Source organism: Castanea sativa, chromosome 10 (genome assembly GCF_040712315.1).
Source record: "Castanea sativa cultivar Marrone di Chiusa Pesio chromosome 10, ASM4071231v1".
NCBI classification, from domain to species: Eukaryota; Viridiplantae; Streptophyta; class Magnoliopsida; order Fagales; family Fagaceae; genus Castanea; species Castanea sativa.
The window spans coordinates 39,586,764-39,603,015 of record NC_134022.1 but is presented as its reverse complement, the minus strand read 5'-3'; the positions used below and the strand labels follow the sequence as shown (position 1 = coordinate 39,603,015).

At 34.4% G+C, this 16,252-nt stretch overlaps 2 protein-coding genes across 4 annotated transcripts; both read left to right on the top strand.

Moving 5' to 3' along the window:
* Positions 1–2,553: 2,553 nt before the first annotated feature.
* LOC142613702 (putative aldo-keto reductase 1) lies at positions 2,554–7,690 on the top strand. 2 transcript variants are annotated; one of them, XM_075786163.1, is made up of 8 exons: positions 2,560–2,710; positions 3,099–3,214; positions 3,351–3,518; positions 3,663–3,866; positions 4,304–4,476; positions 4,983–5,079; positions 5,221–5,374; positions 7,277–7,690. In XM_075786163.1, exons 2-8 carry the CDS (start codon positions 3,158–3,160, stop codon positions 7,477–7,479), a joined length of 1,056 nt encoding a protein of 351 aa, XP_075642278.1. In that variant the 5' UTR covers positions 2,560–2,710; positions 3,099–3,157; the 3' UTR covers positions 7,480–7,690. The 2 variants fall into 2 exon arrangements, with proteins under 2 accessions (XP_075642277.1, XP_075642278.1); XM_075786162.1 differs by having other exon boundaries at positions 2,554–3,214.
* A 4,015-nt stretch (positions 7,691–11,705) lies between these two features.
* Positions 11,706–15,975, top strand: LOC142611911 (putative aldo-keto reductase 1). Of its 2 annotated transcripts, XM_075784062.1 has the most exons (8): positions 11,706–12,006; positions 12,153–12,267; positions 12,392–12,559; positions 12,690–12,893; positions 13,331–13,503; positions 14,013–14,109; positions 14,251–14,404; positions 15,571–15,975. In XM_075784062.1, the coding sequence occupies exons 2-8, from the start codon at positions 12,211–12,213 to the stop codon at positions 15,771–15,773; spliced, it is 1,056 nt and encodes a 351-aa protein (XP_075640177.1). In that variant the 5' UTR covers positions 11,706–12,006; positions 12,153–12,210; the 3' UTR covers positions 15,774–15,975. The 2 variants fall into 2 exon arrangements, with proteins under 2 accessions (XP_075640177.1, XP_075640176.1); XM_075784061.1 differs by lacking the exon at positions 11,706–12,006 and having other exon boundaries at positions 12,137–12,267.
* The last annotated feature ends 277 nt before the right edge of the window (positions 15,976–16,252 follow it).

Genomic DNA, 16,252 nt, shown 5'->3' with positions numbered 1-16,252 from the left:
CTTGATCATAAAATTTGAAGTTCAAACTCTGTTGTAACTTGTAAGCAACTAAGTTGCTGAAGAGGAGGCAAATTTATAGCGCTTGAAGTGCGCTTGCATCTAGATCTATGATTTGAAGTTCAAACTCGATTGTAACTTGTAACTTGTAACTTGTAAGCAACTAAGTTGCTGAAGAGGAGGCAAATTTATACCACTTGAAGTGCGCTTGCATCTAGATCTATTTGCCAAAAAAAAAAACTCTCGAAGTGTGTACATGTACAACATAACACGGTGTCTGGTCCCCTCTTTCGCTGCAATAGTGCAATGAGAACAAAGCAAGAGTGAGGGAGAATGTAAACTGCAGAGTACACTCTAAGTTTTAATTATTATTGATTTTTTAAGTTATGTTTACTAATTATGATATGGAATTCACTCTGATTTGGCCTATTTCTGTCAACTTCAGTTTATTTCAGTTTAGTTTGGTGTATTTCGGTCTATTTTGCTCTATTTCTGTTCATTTTGTCTAATTCGGTCCATTTCGATCTAATTGGGCCCACTTCAGTTTATTTTGTCAAATTCAATCGACTTTGGTTTAGTTTAATTGGGTCTACTTTAGCATACATACTTTTTTTTTAGCAGGATTAGTATTGTTGTAACACTTATATTGAGCCACATTAGCGTAATATTTCGGTTAATTCAATCAATTTTGGTCTAATTCAATCCACTTGATCCAATCTGGTCCATTTTGTATTAGATTAATAGTTTGTCATAGATTCTCCATGTAAAATCAACGAAAACACAATTTTTAAAAAGTCAAATGTAATAATTTTCTTGATATTTGAACTTAAGAATGAAGATATTTGAACTTAAGGATGGCCAAATCCAATGAGTAATGGTTGCGTCTAGAATTTGGATTTGAATTTTAAATCAATAGATTTAAAATGCCTTGATTTCAACTTCATTGATTTTAAAAATTATTTCAAATCCAAGTATTTTGAAGGTTTAAAATTTTTGGTGGATTTTTCAAATCCAAATCCTTGACATTTTTTAAATTTCCCAAACAAAATATTTTGATTTTAATCACTCAAGCAAATTCAAATGCCGATATCATGGGCCCGTTTGATAAGTGTATTTAAATATCAGTTTTCAGTTTTTTTTTTTGGAAATATATGTGGGTAAAAAAGTGTGTGGAAATACGTATAATATTGTTTAAAAACTGAAAACGTATGTTTAAACACATGTACCCATGTTTTCCAAACATACCAAATGGGTATTTGGCCTGACTTGAAAATTTCAGGTACTATCTAATATGTAGTGTGCGTTTAAATACTGCTTATTTTGCTAAAAACTAAAATAAAAAAAAAAATATTGGTTACTGTTTATTAATGAAATTACTATTCATAAAATCTGTTCCCATGAACGGTGCAAGGGGCACTGGACTTAAAAAAAAAAAAAAAAAGGCAAAAAAGGCAGATTGACAAATGCAGATGCCCAATACAAACGGAGCCTAATAGATAAAGATAACGGGGTCGGATTTAGGCAAAGACTCGAATTTTTCGGGTAGTGTACGGATATTACCCACATCCGACCTGCGTTAAAAATAAAAAAGAACTAGTTTCAAGCTTTCTCCCTCTCACTCTTAGCTTCAGTACAACGGCATGGCGGTGAATGACTCTATTTTTATGTGATTCACCTAGTTTTCTTGAAGAAGGGAGAGCTGCAGTGGAGGTTTTGATTGAAAAGAAGGAAGGCATTGAAGATAAAAATGGGGTTGAGACTAGGGGCGGAGCCAAGGGGGGGGGCGAGAGGGAGCAATTGTCCCCCCGACTCCTTTAAAAAATGCCTTGATAGCTACTATGTGATGTTCATTTAAGTAGTTTGCCCCCTATAAGTGGAATAAATAGAAAAAACACTCCCACTATAATGAAACAGCCCTGACACCGGAAAGAAAGAATGGAAAAGAAAGCTTCTCACTTCCCTCACACAATCACACTTTCACCTATTTTACTACTCTTAAATAGTATTTATTTCAAGTAGTTTTAATCTTGTCCCATCCATTATATTGTTTATAGTACTTTTCTTTTATTTTCTAATTATAATTATAATACTGTAAACATAACATTTTTCACAATAAATTTCACAATTATGAAAATAGTTAACTGTGAAGGGTGAACAACTTACATTGATGGAGCCACCACTTTATTTTCTTCACAACTCACAGTTTACTATTTTAACAATTGTAAAATTTATTGTGAAAAAATTGTGTTTGCATGACAATTCCATTAGTAGGTTCTATAGTTAACTTTTGTAGATTGATTTATTTATTTTAAGCAATCAAATTATGTCTAAATTTTATGTATTTAAATTAATTTTTCACTTTGGTTGTTAATAACTATGATTGATTATTTTTGTTTTTGTTTTAATAATATGAAATATATAACTGTAACGTTATTATTATCGATTAATATTTTTAGATTAATATTGTTTTTAGTATTGTTTTAGTATTGTTTTTAGCATTGTCTTTCATTTTGTTTTGTCCTTGTTTTTAGTATTGTTTTTGAGACTGAAACATCTGCGGCTTTGATTGAAGAAGAGCGCCTTCAGAGCAGTTCAAGCTCTGATATTTTTTTGACATCTGAGATGTCAGGGCATGAGGAAGAGGAGCAGAGTCACAGTAGCTCTGAGTCATCTTCACCACCTTCATTGGGTTGGCCTATTCAGAAAGCTGAAGGTACCAGACTGCACTAGTTCTAATGGTAATGAAGATGAAAGACAAACCCCACTTGGATGGTGGTAGGAATTTAGAGAAACAAGGTTCAGCAACCACAGAAACACAAATGTTAAAATGATATTGTCAAATAGTCTGATTTTGGGTTTTTGGGATGATAGAGATTGAGATGATGGAAGGAAAGGTTTTCAAAATTGTTGCTTGGAGAAGATATGTCCGGTTGTGGAAATGGGGTTTGCATGGCATTGTTGTTTGTTTTCTAGTTTAATTAGGTGGCTTGTTATTGTTTGGCATCACATGCATGAACTTGTCGTGCTGTCATGAGATGTGTGACACACGACACACTTGTAGATTCATTTTATCAACACAGTTTATCTGATGGCACTAGCAGGGTCACTGACTTACTGGACATGAGGACAGTAACACAAATTCCCAGCACTTCACAGAGCTATGTCTCACGCTGAAATTCAGGTTCCAAGAGTCAAACTTGGAAACCAGGGTTTAGAGGTAAATGGGTCTAATTCATTTCTTAAACTTGTTCAGTTTTCATTCTATTACAGTTGGGTACTTGGGTTTAGCATGAATTACATATATATATATAAATTTTTTTTAATTTTTTTATTTGTGAATTTTGGGTGATTAGGTTTCAAGGTTGGGATTTGGGTGTGTTGGGCTAACTGGGGGATATAGTGATCCCCTGTCTGATGAAGAAGGAATTTCAGTCATAAAGCATGCTTTCAGTAAGGGAATCACTTTCTTTGATACAGCAGATGCTTATGGAGCCAATGCTAATGAAATCATGGTTGGAAAGGTATATCAACTGTAATTATTTCAAGTATTTCTATTATAAGGCTTTTGAGTGAAGTGTGTTATGTGTGGTTTTTAAGCACATTTACATAATAGAGTGCAATGTCAATGTGAGATGTTGGTTATAAGAAAATCAGAAACATTTCAGGCTTTGAGGCAGTTGCCGAGGGATAAAATCCAGCTTGCCACCAAATTTGGTGTTCTTAAAGTGGAAGCTGATGGTATGGAAGTTTGTGGCCGCCCAGAATATGTAAGGAGTTGTTGTGAGGCTAGTCTTAAACGACTTGGCGTGGACTACATTGATCTTTATTATCAGCATCGGATTGACAAGTTGGTTCCAATTGAGGACACTGTATGTAGCTAGCTTCACTCATTTACTTTTTCAGTTTGTAGTATACTAGTACTCTTTGAGTAACAGTTTCTGTTTACCTTATCACAATGATCGAAATGATTTTTGTAAGGTTTTGGTTTAATAACAAAATTGAGCTGCAAATTCATGTTACTGTTTCCCCTTCTATTCCAAGAATCCATATTTTAAAGAAGATTTTAAGTGTTCTTTATAGATGTTACTATATTTTAGATATTCACTCAATCTTCACCTCTTCAAACACTAATTTTTAGAATATTTTGTTAAATGTTTTAAGAAATTTTATTAAGATCAAATATTATTTTACTTCGAAAATGGAGCAACAGATGACATCCTGTTTGGGAAATAGATCTTGTGTGGTTTGTTACATGAATTTCACTTAATGATCTTGCTTTTAATTCTTCATATTATTGGTATGGTAGATGGAAGAGCTTAAGAAGTTGGTTGAAGAGGGGAAGATAAAGTATATTGGGTTATCTGAAGCTAGCCCAGATACAATTCGGAGGGCTCATGCAGTTCACCCCATTACTGCATTACAGATGGAGTGGTCTCTGTGGACTCGTGATATCGAAGAAGAGATAGTCCCCCTTTGCAGGTCATTCATAAGAGGATTCCATGTTCTATATTTGACAATAATGAAAATCTGTGTTGAGTCATATTTAAATGGAATCCCAAGGTGTTTTCCTTACTGTAAGGAAACAGATAAAAGGTCTAAACTCCAGGTTAAGTGTTGTTAGTACAATATATGAAGCAATTCAGCCCTTCTAGCCACTTCTACTTCCATAAGCAAGGGTAAAAAGTTATCATTACACTTTTTCTTCCAGTAGTTAACCCATTAAGCCCTATCTTCCTTACTACTGGGGTTGGCTTACTAGTTCATTTTTACTATCATTCTCCATTGAGATTTAAGGTTTATTCTGGATGTCTAATAGAGTTTAGCCCTTCTTTCTCAAGGATTGAGATGGCTGAATTCCTTTGTATACTTGTGTTACAGCCAGTGGAAGGAATCTTTGTTGTATTCATAAATATTGTCGATGGGATTTCAGATTTTTAAGAACTTTGTTTACTAACCTATCTAATATATTCTTGTCATTAATGCAGGGAACTTCAAATCGGGATAGTGGCTTACAGCCCTCTTGGCCGTGGTTTTTTTGGAGGGAGGACAGCTATTGAGAGTGTGCCAGCAGTGGGTTTAATGGTATGAACTTAGATTTGACTAGAATTCTGTTGCAAATTAGACAGTGAGATGTAGACAAAGCATTGTAATAGGAATTAATCTTTTTTGTGAATTGCATTATTGATTTTTCTGATTTGTTTGGAATGCATACTGTTATTTAAGTGCACACAACCAAGGTTCACGGGGGAAAATCTAGACAAGAACAAAGTACTATATGAGCGAGTTGTGAAGTTGGCTTCTAAGTATGGCTGCACCTCTGCTCAACTGGCTCTCTCATGGCTTCTCCACCAAGGTGATGACGTGATCCCAATCCCTGGTAAGTTTATGGTGTAATATCGCATGAACCAATTATATGTTTTATATCAAGTTCCCATCAACAACTTCATCTTTGTACTTCCCAAAGAAGCCGGTATTTCTTAAATCCAGTAAAAATTTAATAGAAGTCATTTGGAGTTTGCAATGGCAATGGTATAAATTTGCATGCCAAAGGGTATATATCTTGAAAAATCTACCCAATTAATGGATTAGTGGTTTTGATCCCTAAATTGGCTTTCTACGAAATTTTAATTGACTAATCAATTAAGTCCGATTCAATGGTTAGCCAATTATATATTGCTTGGATAATCACAAAGAATAGAAAATCCCAAACACAACATGTGTTTACAGAGAGAAAAACCCATAGCGGGGAAAAAACTCTATGGGGCCTAGCCTAGCAAAAGGATCCACTAGAAAAGATAGTTGTGATACAATACACTCACAAGTTACAATTTACAAATCCTCCTAGTCTATTGATGTACTTGTATTTGAGCTCCTCACTCCTACTAGCAACTGGCTGCGTCAGCTCTTTCTCTTCCTAGTATCAATTCTGCAAGTTGAGATGTCAATCACAAATCCAAGCTAATGGATACTTTAAGGCCACTTGAAAGATTTTTTTGGATGATCTTTGTAATTTCCAGTAACAATCACTTTAATCAATATCTCACAAGGGTAATTGGGAGTATTTGGTTTAATATCCTCTCATACTGTATGACAATTTGGGGAGGGTGAAGGTATAGTGGTTACTATGGTTTTCTCTCTAGGGGAATGGGGGTTCTCCTATCTTATTATCATTAGGGTGTGATTTTGTGGATTTATAAGAGGCTAAAGAGGGTAATTGGATGGGGAACAGCCTAGAACAAAAGCAACAAATTCCTCTTAGGTGCAAACACGCTTGACCAAGTTATGGGCAAGAGATGAGTGTACGTATCTGACTTGAACTGATTTCTGAATTTTCCAAGTTTGCTCAAAATTCACCTGACATTGGATGCTTCTGATCCTCTTGTCTCTAATGCAAATACAACTCAATGAAATACAATACAAGGAATATTTGCATATTACAATAAAAAATTTTGGCACGGAATTAGCCAACACTAGAAATCTGAACATATCTCAACCCTGATGTTACTTGCAGACATCTGAAATAAGGTCGGATATTCTTCTAAAGGCAATTGGATGTCATCATTTTTGTAGTTGTTATTTATGCGCATCTCAAGTGTTTGTACACTGTCCATTTCTTGTTACTTTGATCCAAACATCTTGCAGTAGACTTGCTATATGGCAATTGCTGGTTTGCAATTGGTGTTTTGTTCAAGAGAGAATCTAATGAAATAGCAGACAATTGATAAGTTGATGGTAATAAATGATTAGTTTTCTCTTCTTTCTCCCCCTTGTCATGGTGCATTAAAGGAATTTGTCAATCTCAAAGTAGCTACTAGAGCATGAGTCCTCTCGGAACTAATGATGGGTCACCTTTCATCATAGTAGGAAAGCTGAATTGTGAAAAGCAACTCAAGCATCAAAAGGAAATTTTTTCTGCGTTACACTTGAGGTTCCTTAAAGTTTTTGTTTTTGAAGTCTGAGGTTTGTTAAATAATCATATTCCTTGGTACAAACATAAACTATTAATTGAACACAAATGCTTAAAGAGTTTACAATATTGATGCTCTTCATTTCTATTTGTCTCTTAACTCATCCTTTGGTACTCTTTTCATAGGGATCAACATTGTAAGCTTTCCTAAAATTTTCATTGTTACATTTCATTATTTAGTTAGTATCATTCTGTAATGTTTTGTGGAAAATAAGTACTAGCATATTCACTGCCCTATGGCTAGACCTTACTTTTTCATGCTTCACAAACTTTCTATTCTACATTTCACTTGCCTTTCCTGCAAACATTCAGGGACTACCAAGGTTAAGCATGCAAATGATAATGTTGGCTCCTTGAAAGTGAAGCTCACTGCAGAGGACTTGAAAGAGACTACAGATGCTGTGGCCATCAATGAGGTGGCTGGTGCTAGAATCTGTGCAGGGATAGAATTGTACTCTTGGAGGTTTGTAAACACACCTTCAAAGAGTGACAATGCATCAGAACAAGACTCATGATTTAATCAGTTAGGCTTCTAAACTACGAATATTAATTCTTGACTTTTGCTTTATTCGGTTAAGCTTGACTGGCTTAATGTTCTTATAATTATAAAACTACTTTGAGGAAGGAGAATAATGGTGTATTTTGAGTAATGATACTTGCAGGAATGTAGTCGAAACTGTATTTGGTAAACTATTTGAAATACTTTATGGTATTTCATCTTTATCTCCAAGCTTTTTTGTTAGCAAATCTTTACCTCCAAGCTAGCATCAGATTTTCCCAAGGAAAAATGGTATTTATGAAATTTTATTTCATTAGTTCGAATAATAAAGAGCTATTATTAGAAGCGGACATCATAGGTTGAAACTTTCTAAAAAAAAAAAAAAAAAAAAAAAACTGGACAGGTAGACATTATTTTATTTTATCAAAATAATATTTTCTATTACTTCCTTAATTGACTTCACTACCACTAGCATTGAAGTTTGAAATTGATCTAATAAGAGAGTAGTTCACAAAATTGGGATACAATGAAGGCTCAAAAGTTTAGTTTAGTTAAGTAAAGGTTCTAATTGATTTATCCAACTGTTTTCACACTTTTTCACATCATGTAATGTGGACACATACATGAAAGCATGAACATTGTATGAAACATTTTCACGTTCGAGAGTGTGAAACAAAAATTAGCCATTAAGTAAATACATGCTTATGTTCCTTGTCACTTAATCATATTCCTTGTCACTTAATCTATAGTTCTCTCTTCGGGTTATTTGTCCTTTGGTTTGAAACTCTCGGTCACTTTCATAATTTCATTAATCTTCACCAGATTCCCAAGTCCCTACACTTCACGAAGCTAGTGGACCTAAAACATTCGGGCTTCAACTTATAGGCCCAGCCCAAAACCCTTAAATCTCTTTGTTTCTCTCAAAAGAAAGAAAAAAAAGAATAAGAGAGCACCAGGGAAAATATGGACGAGTCCCTTTCCTTTGAATCAAAAAGATTCGAACTCTGCAAACGAAGGAAGTGGTTCGAACGTGGATCAATAGATACGTATATCTTCTGCAGAATGCTATACTTGTTGAGCCCTCTTTTCAATATCTGTTTTGCAATTGCATTTGCTAATTTTTGGTTTACTTTCCATCCTAACATGGATTCTGATTCTATTCAATCTTTCTCACTTATTTATGCATGCTTCTTGTTTGTAGCTGTCTAGTTGCCTCATTTTTATGGAAAATTATTGAATATTCTGGGAGTACCATAAATGCGTACTCTCTCCTCTCACATGAATTATGAGTCCCGCCATAAATTTAATTAGTGAGACTTATAGTTATATAAGAAGGGGAAGTATGCATTTATGGTACTCCGAGAATACTCAATATTTACCCCATTTTTATATGGATAAAATAGTTTTAAATGTGTGGTTAATGAATAAAAATGCATTTGGATTCACTTTTAACTATTAGCTCATTAACTTGCTTATGTACAACTTCTTAAATTCAACATTTTTTAGATATAAATGTATTTTTGCCAACTTTTATCAAAATGCTAATCTAAACGCACATTCCAAAAAAGAAGTCCTTAAGGGAATGCTTCCTTGTAGCCGAAATTTCTTCTTGTTTCATTTAGGAGTTTTTAATCTGAAAAATAAGTTGCCTGTAGATTTTATTCTTGTACTTAAACTGGCATCCCTCAGAATTAACTTGCAAGATATAAATTGTTCATTGCTGCTTTTTCAAGACTGCAATAAAATACTTTAAAAACGAAGGACAGCCAGCAATCAAACTAAAGTTACTAAACTGATCTTAATAGTATGACCCTTGAAGGTCAGGTGAGCTTTTAACAATGCTGAACACCTTGATTTTATTTGAAAGAAGTGGAAGTAGGAAAGAGAAGCCAGAGCCGGCTGAATGCTAGAGCAAAAGATGCGGTCGCTTAAGGCCCCAAACAAAACCAATAGGGTTATTTATAATAAATAAATAAAATAATATTTTTTACCAGATGAAAAACAAATAAAAAAGAGAGAAAGTTCAACATCCACAATATTTTTCACAACACTTTTACAACTAACGTTAAGTAGTAGGTTGTTATTGATGGCAAAAAAATAATTATACTGATATTTTCAAATAGAAAACAAAAAGCAACATAAAACCTAAAATTTGTTATAAAAAATATTGTGAATATTGCACTTTAAAATAATAATAATAATAATAAAAGTTGAGTTAGTAAACTTTTACTAGTTCTCATTTAACTCTACCACTTACACCGCTTTTTTACTTACTACTATTAATCTGTCACATCAACAAGTATGAAAAATTTTGTCAAACTTTTTGTATTTATAAAATTTCTATAAAAAAGAAAAAATTCAATGTAGTTCATATTAATTAGTAGTAATTTTGTATCTAATACAAGATAATTAATTTTCGCCTTAGGCCTCCAAATGCATGAAACCGCTCCTGAGAGAAGCTTGGTTTTGGGTTAAAGTTGCATGAGTACGTAAAGTCTAGGTGAAACTATACTATTGATCTCTAAAATTTACCATTTGAATACAATTAGTCTTTCAAGCTTTAAGCGAGCGTTATTTATCCCTCAAGTTTTTAAAACAAGTGGTACTAATCATTTGATTAACTTCAGTTCAGTTAGAAGTATTGCTTACGTACTTAATAGAATAAAGAATTGTCATTTTTTTTTAATGATGTGACATTTTTAATAAAAAATTACAAAATTATTTACAACTGGTACATCTTTTAAGGTTTACTACAATTGCTTTTACAAAATTATGAGTAGCATGTGAGTCATTATTTTATATTATTTTGCTAAAAAAATCTTAGACTTCAATATCTTCCTGTGACCAAGCCCTTCATCTTCCTTTCTTGCCATTCTCCAAACGATTATTTTTTTTTCCCAAATAATCTTAAATATCAAACAATTTTGTTAGTTGTCATGTTTCAAAATAATGTAGGAAACTAGAATTTCAAGTGTCTAAAACTCGAGTTTTTAAAACTTGAATTTCATCGTTTTATTTTTTCCTCCTTCTTCTACGCGTTCTTCTCCCTCGCGTTTTATTTTTTTCATTCTTATTCTTCGTTTTTCGACGCTGCAGGTCTGAAGACCAGATCATCCAATCACCCACCCAGTGTTCAATCGTCCAATCAACCAGATTGGCCTACCCAGCGTTTAATCGTCCAATCGACCAGATTGTCTTTTCGTTCTTCCTTTGTTCTTCGGAGCTCTAGATCATGCCTCTTCAGATGTGTTCTTCCCCTGTTCTTCTTTAGATCATTCTTCCTTTATTCTTCTTCAGATTTGATGTTTTTCAAGTACAAAAATCAAGTCTTAGAGACTTGGTTTTGCTTTTTAGAACTTGAGTCTATAAGACTCGAGATCTATGTGGCATGATACTGCCAACTCACCAAGTGGGAATCGAGCCTATAACCCTTGAGTTTTAGATTGAAATTGAGTCTATAAAACTCGAGATGCTAGTTTGTAATATTCTTTCAAATGCATGTTAACTTATGATATTCTTTCTTCTCACTATGTTAGTCTGCAAATTACCTCTTCTCCAAACCATTGTGGCTGCAGTTGCTTGTCTTTTATAATCAAAGAGAGAAATGAAAAGACAAAAAAAGAATAAGAATCCATGATAGAGATTTATATTAGTAGTCTAGGTTTTATTGGGAATGATCAAGAAATATATTCCAAAGTACTTGGAGAAGAGAATAAGAGTTAGAGGAGAGGAAGAAGTGAGGTGATTGACTTTCTCCAAATTTTTTTTTTATTCGGACATCTCTCTCCCTCCTCCCATTTTCGGCAACTTGGTTGCCACAATTCATATTTTCTCTCCCCTCACTCCCTTGCAATTTCAGCAACTTGATTGTCACAATTGGTTTTCTTTGAGCACAAGCTAGGCAGCAAGAATTTCGATAATGAGATTACTGAAATTCAAATCCTACCAGCACGTCATTGTCTTTTTCTCTCTCATACTTTTTGTTGCAATTTCGATAATGCTGTTGCCAAAATTCACATCATTTTGCCAAATAATTTTAAAGAGTACTTATAACGCCAATGTACTTCGTTTTTTGTAATATTTAGCCAAAAGACCCTAAAGATAATGGGGTCGGACTTGGGCAAAGACTTGAATTTTTCGGGTAGTGTACGGATATTACCCACATCCGACCCGCATTAAAAATAAAAAAGAACTAGTTTCAGGCTTTCGCCCTCTCACTCTCACCTTCAGTACAATGGCATGGCGGTGAACGACTATATTTTTATGTGATTCACCTGGTTTTCTTAAAGAAGGGAGAGCTGCAATGGAGGTTTTGATTGAAAAGAAGGAAGGCATTGAAGATGAAATGGAACGGTGCATGCAAAATGGGGTTGAGATTGAAACATTTGCGGCTTTGATTGAAGAAAGCGCCTTGAGAGCAGTTCAAGCTCTGATATCTTTTTGACATCTGAGATGACAGGGCATGAGAAAGAGGAGGAGAGTCACAGTAGCTCTGAGTCATCTTCACCACCTTCATTGGGTTGGCCTATTTAGGAAGCTGAAGGTACCAGACTGCACTCTCTAATATTTTGTTGAAAATATTGTAGATAAAAATTAAATAGTACAGCAAGACTTATTTCATTTATAAATAGTATAAAAAATAAGCTGAATAGTAAAATAAATTGACAAAAATATATTTTTGGCAAACAGACCTTAGAGAATGAAAGAATAAGGACAGTAACACAAATTTCCAGTTCTTCACAGAGCTATGTCTCACGCTGAAATTCAGATTCCAAGAGTCAATCTTGGAAACCGGGGTTTAGAGGTAAATGGGTCTGATTCAGTTCTTAAAACATGTTCAGTTTTCATTCTATTACAGTTAGGTTTAACATGAATTACAAAGTGTGTGTATATATATATATATTGGGTTTTGAATTTTGGGTGATTAGGTTTCAAGGTTGGGATTTGGGTGTGCTGGGCTAACTGGGGCATATAGTGATCCCCTGTCTGATGAAGAAGGAATTTCAGTCATAAAGCATGCTTTCAGTAAGGGAATCACTTTCTTTGACACAGCAGATGTTTATGGAGCCAATGCTAATGAAATCATGATTGGAAAGGTATATCAACTGTAATTATTTCTATTTATGAGGCTTTTGAGTGAAGTAAGTTATGTGTGGCGCACGTTTACATAATTGAGTGCAATGTCAATGTGAGATGTTGGTTATAAGAAAATCAGAAACATTTCAGGCTTTGAGGCAGTTGCCTAGGGATAAAATCCAGCTTGCCACCAAATTTGGCCTTCTTAAAATGGAAGCTGATGGTATGGAAGTTTGTGGCCGCCCAGAATATGTACGGAGGTGTTGCGAGGCTAGTCTTAAACGACTTGGCGTGGACTACATTGATCTTTATTATCAGCATCGGATTGACAAGTTGGTTCCAATTGAGGACACTGTATGTAGCTAGCTTCACTCATTTACTTTTTCAGTTTGTAGTATACTAGTACTCTTAGAGTAAAAGTTTCTGTTTACCTTATCACAATGATCGAAATGATTTTTGTTAGGTTTTGGTTCAATAACAAAATTGAGCTGAAAATTCTTGTCACTGTTTCCCCTTCTGTTCCAAGAATCCGTATTTTAAAGAAGATTTAGTGTTCTATATTGATGCATGTTACTATATTTCAGATATTCAATCAATCCTCACCTCTTCAAACACTAATTTGTAGAATCTTTGTCAAATGTTTTAAGAAATTTTTTTAGTTCAAATATTATTTTACTTCCAAAAGGGAGCAGCAGATGACATCCTGTTTGGGAAATAGATCTTGTGTAATTTGTTACATGAATTTCACTTAATGATCTTGCTTTTAATTCTTCATATTATTGGTATGGTAGATGGAAGAGCTTAAGAAGTTGGTTGAAGAGGGGAAGATAAAGTATATTGGGTTATCTGAAGCTAGTCCAAATACAATTCGGAGGGCTCATGCAGTTCACCCCATTACTGCATTACAGATGGAGTGGTCTCTGTGGACTCGTGATATCGAAGAAGAGATAGTCCCCCTTTGCAGGTCATTCATAAGAGGATTCCATGTTCTCTATTTGACAATAATGAAAATCTCTGTTGAGACTTATTTAAATGGAACCCCAAGGTGTTTTCCTTACTGTAAGGAAACAGATAAAAGGTCCAAACTCCAGGTTAAGTGGTGTTAGTACAAAATATGAAGCAATTCAGCCCTTCTAGCCGCTTCTACTTCCAAAATCAAGGGTAAAAAGTTATCATAACACTTTATCTTCTAGTAGTCAACCCATTAAGCCCTATCTTCCTTACTACTGGGGTTGGCTTACTAGTTCATTTTTACTATCATTCTCCATCGAGATTTAAGGTTTATTCTGGATGTCTAATAGAGTTTAGCCCCTTCCTTCTCAAGGATTGAGATGGCTGAATTCCTTTGTATACTTGTGTTACAGCCAGTGGAAGGAATCTTTGTTGTATTCATAAATATTGTCGATGGGATTTCAGATTTTTAAGAACTTTGTCTACTAACCTATCTAAAATATGTTCTTGTCATTAACTCAGGGAACTTGGAATCGGGATAGTGGCTTACAGTCCTCTTGGCCGTGGTTTTTTTGGAGGGAGGGCAGCTATTGAGAGTGTGCCAGCAGTGGGTTTAATGGTATGAACTTGGATTTGACTAGAATTCTGTTGCTTATTAGACAGTGAGATGTAGACAAAGCATTGTAATAGGAATTAATCTTTTTTGTGAATTACATTATTGATCTTTCTGATTTGTTTGGAATGCTTACTGTTATTTAAGTCTACACATCCAAGGTTCACGGGGGAAAATCTAGACAAGAACAAAGTACTATATGAGCGAGTTGTGAAGTTGGCTTCTAAGTATGGCTGCACCTCCGCTCAACTGGCTCTCTCGTGGCTTCTCCACCAAGGTGATGACGTGATCCCAATCCCTGGTAAGTTTATGGTGCAGTAATGCATGAACCAATTATATGTTTTATATCAAGTTCCCATCAACAACTTCATCGTTGTACTTCCCAAAGAAGCCGGTATTTCTTAAATCCAGTAAAAATTTAATAGAAGTCATTTGGAGTTTGCAATGGCAATGGTATAAATTTGCATGACCAAATGCTATATATCTTGAAAAATCTATCCAATTAATGGATTAATGGTTTTGATCCCTAAATTGGCTTTCTACCAAATTTTAATTGACTAATCAATTAAGTTTGATTCAATGGTTAGCCAATTATATATTGCTTGGATAATCACAAAGACTTGAAAATCCCAAACACACACACCCAAACACAAGATGTGTTTACAGAGAGAAAAACCCGTAGTGGGGAAAAAACTCTTTGGGGCCTAGCCTAGCAAAAGAATCCACTAGAAAAGATAGTTGTGATACAATACACTTAAAATTTACAAATCCTCCTAGTCTATTGATGCACTTGTATTTGAGTTCCTCACTCCTACTAGCAACTGGCTGCGTCAGCTCTCTCTTCCTAGTATCAATTCTGCAAGTTGAGGTGTCAATCACAAATCCAAGCTAATGGATACTTTAAGGCCACTTGAAGGATTTTTTTGGATGATCTTTGTAATTTCCAGTAACAATCACTTTAATCAATACTACAGCAATTTGTCAATCTCAAAGTAGCTACTAGAGCATGAGTCCTCTCGGAATTAATGATGGGTCACCTTTCATTATAGTAGGAAAGCTGAATTGTTAAAAGCAACTTAAGCATCCAAAGGAAATTTTTTCTGCGTTACACTTGAGGTTCCTTAAAGTAGTTGTTTTTGAAGTTTGAGGTTTGTTAAATAATCATATTCCTTGGTACAAATATAAACTATTAATTGAACACAAATACTTAAAGAGATTACAAAATTGATGCTCTTCATTTCTATTTGTCTTTTAACTCATCCTTTGGTACTCTTTTCATGGGGATCAACATTGTATGCTTTCCTAAAATTTTCATTGTTACATTTCATTCTTTAGTTAGTATCATTCTGTAATGTTTTGTGGAAAATAAGTACTAGCATATTCACTGCCCTATGGCTAGACCTTACTTTTTCATGCTTCACAAACTTTCTATTCTACATTTCACTTGCCTTTTCTGCAAAAAATCAGGGACAACCAAGGTTAAGCATGTAGATGATAATGTTGGCTCCTTGAAAGTGAAGCTCACTGCAGAGGACTTGAAAGAGATTACAGATGCTGTGGCCATCGATGAGGTGGCTGGTGCTAGAATCCATGCAGGGATAGAATTGTACTCTTGGAGGTTTGTAAACACACCTTCAAAGAGTGACAATGCATCAGAACAAGACTCATGATTTAATCAGTTAGGCTTCTAAACTACGAATATTAATTCTTAACTTTTGCTTTATTCAGTTAAGCTTGACTGGCTTAATGTTCTTATAATTATAAAACTACTTCGAGGAAGGAGATTAATGGTGTGTTTTGAGTAATGATACTTGCAGGAATGCAGTTGAAACTGTATTTGGTAAACTATTTGAAATACTTTATGGTATTTAATCTTTATCTCCAAGCTTTTTTGTTAGCAAATCTTTACCTCCAAGCTAGCATAAGATTTTCCCAAGGAAGAATGGTAATCATGAAATTTAAGTTAATTAGGTCGGCTAATAAAGAACTATTATAAGAAGCGGATGTTATAGGTTGAAACTTATTCAAAAAAAAATAAAAAACTGGATAGGTAGACATTATTTTATTTTATCAAATATTATTTTCTATTACTTCCTTAATTGACTTCACTGCTACTACCGTTGAAGTCTGAAATTGATCTATTAAGAGA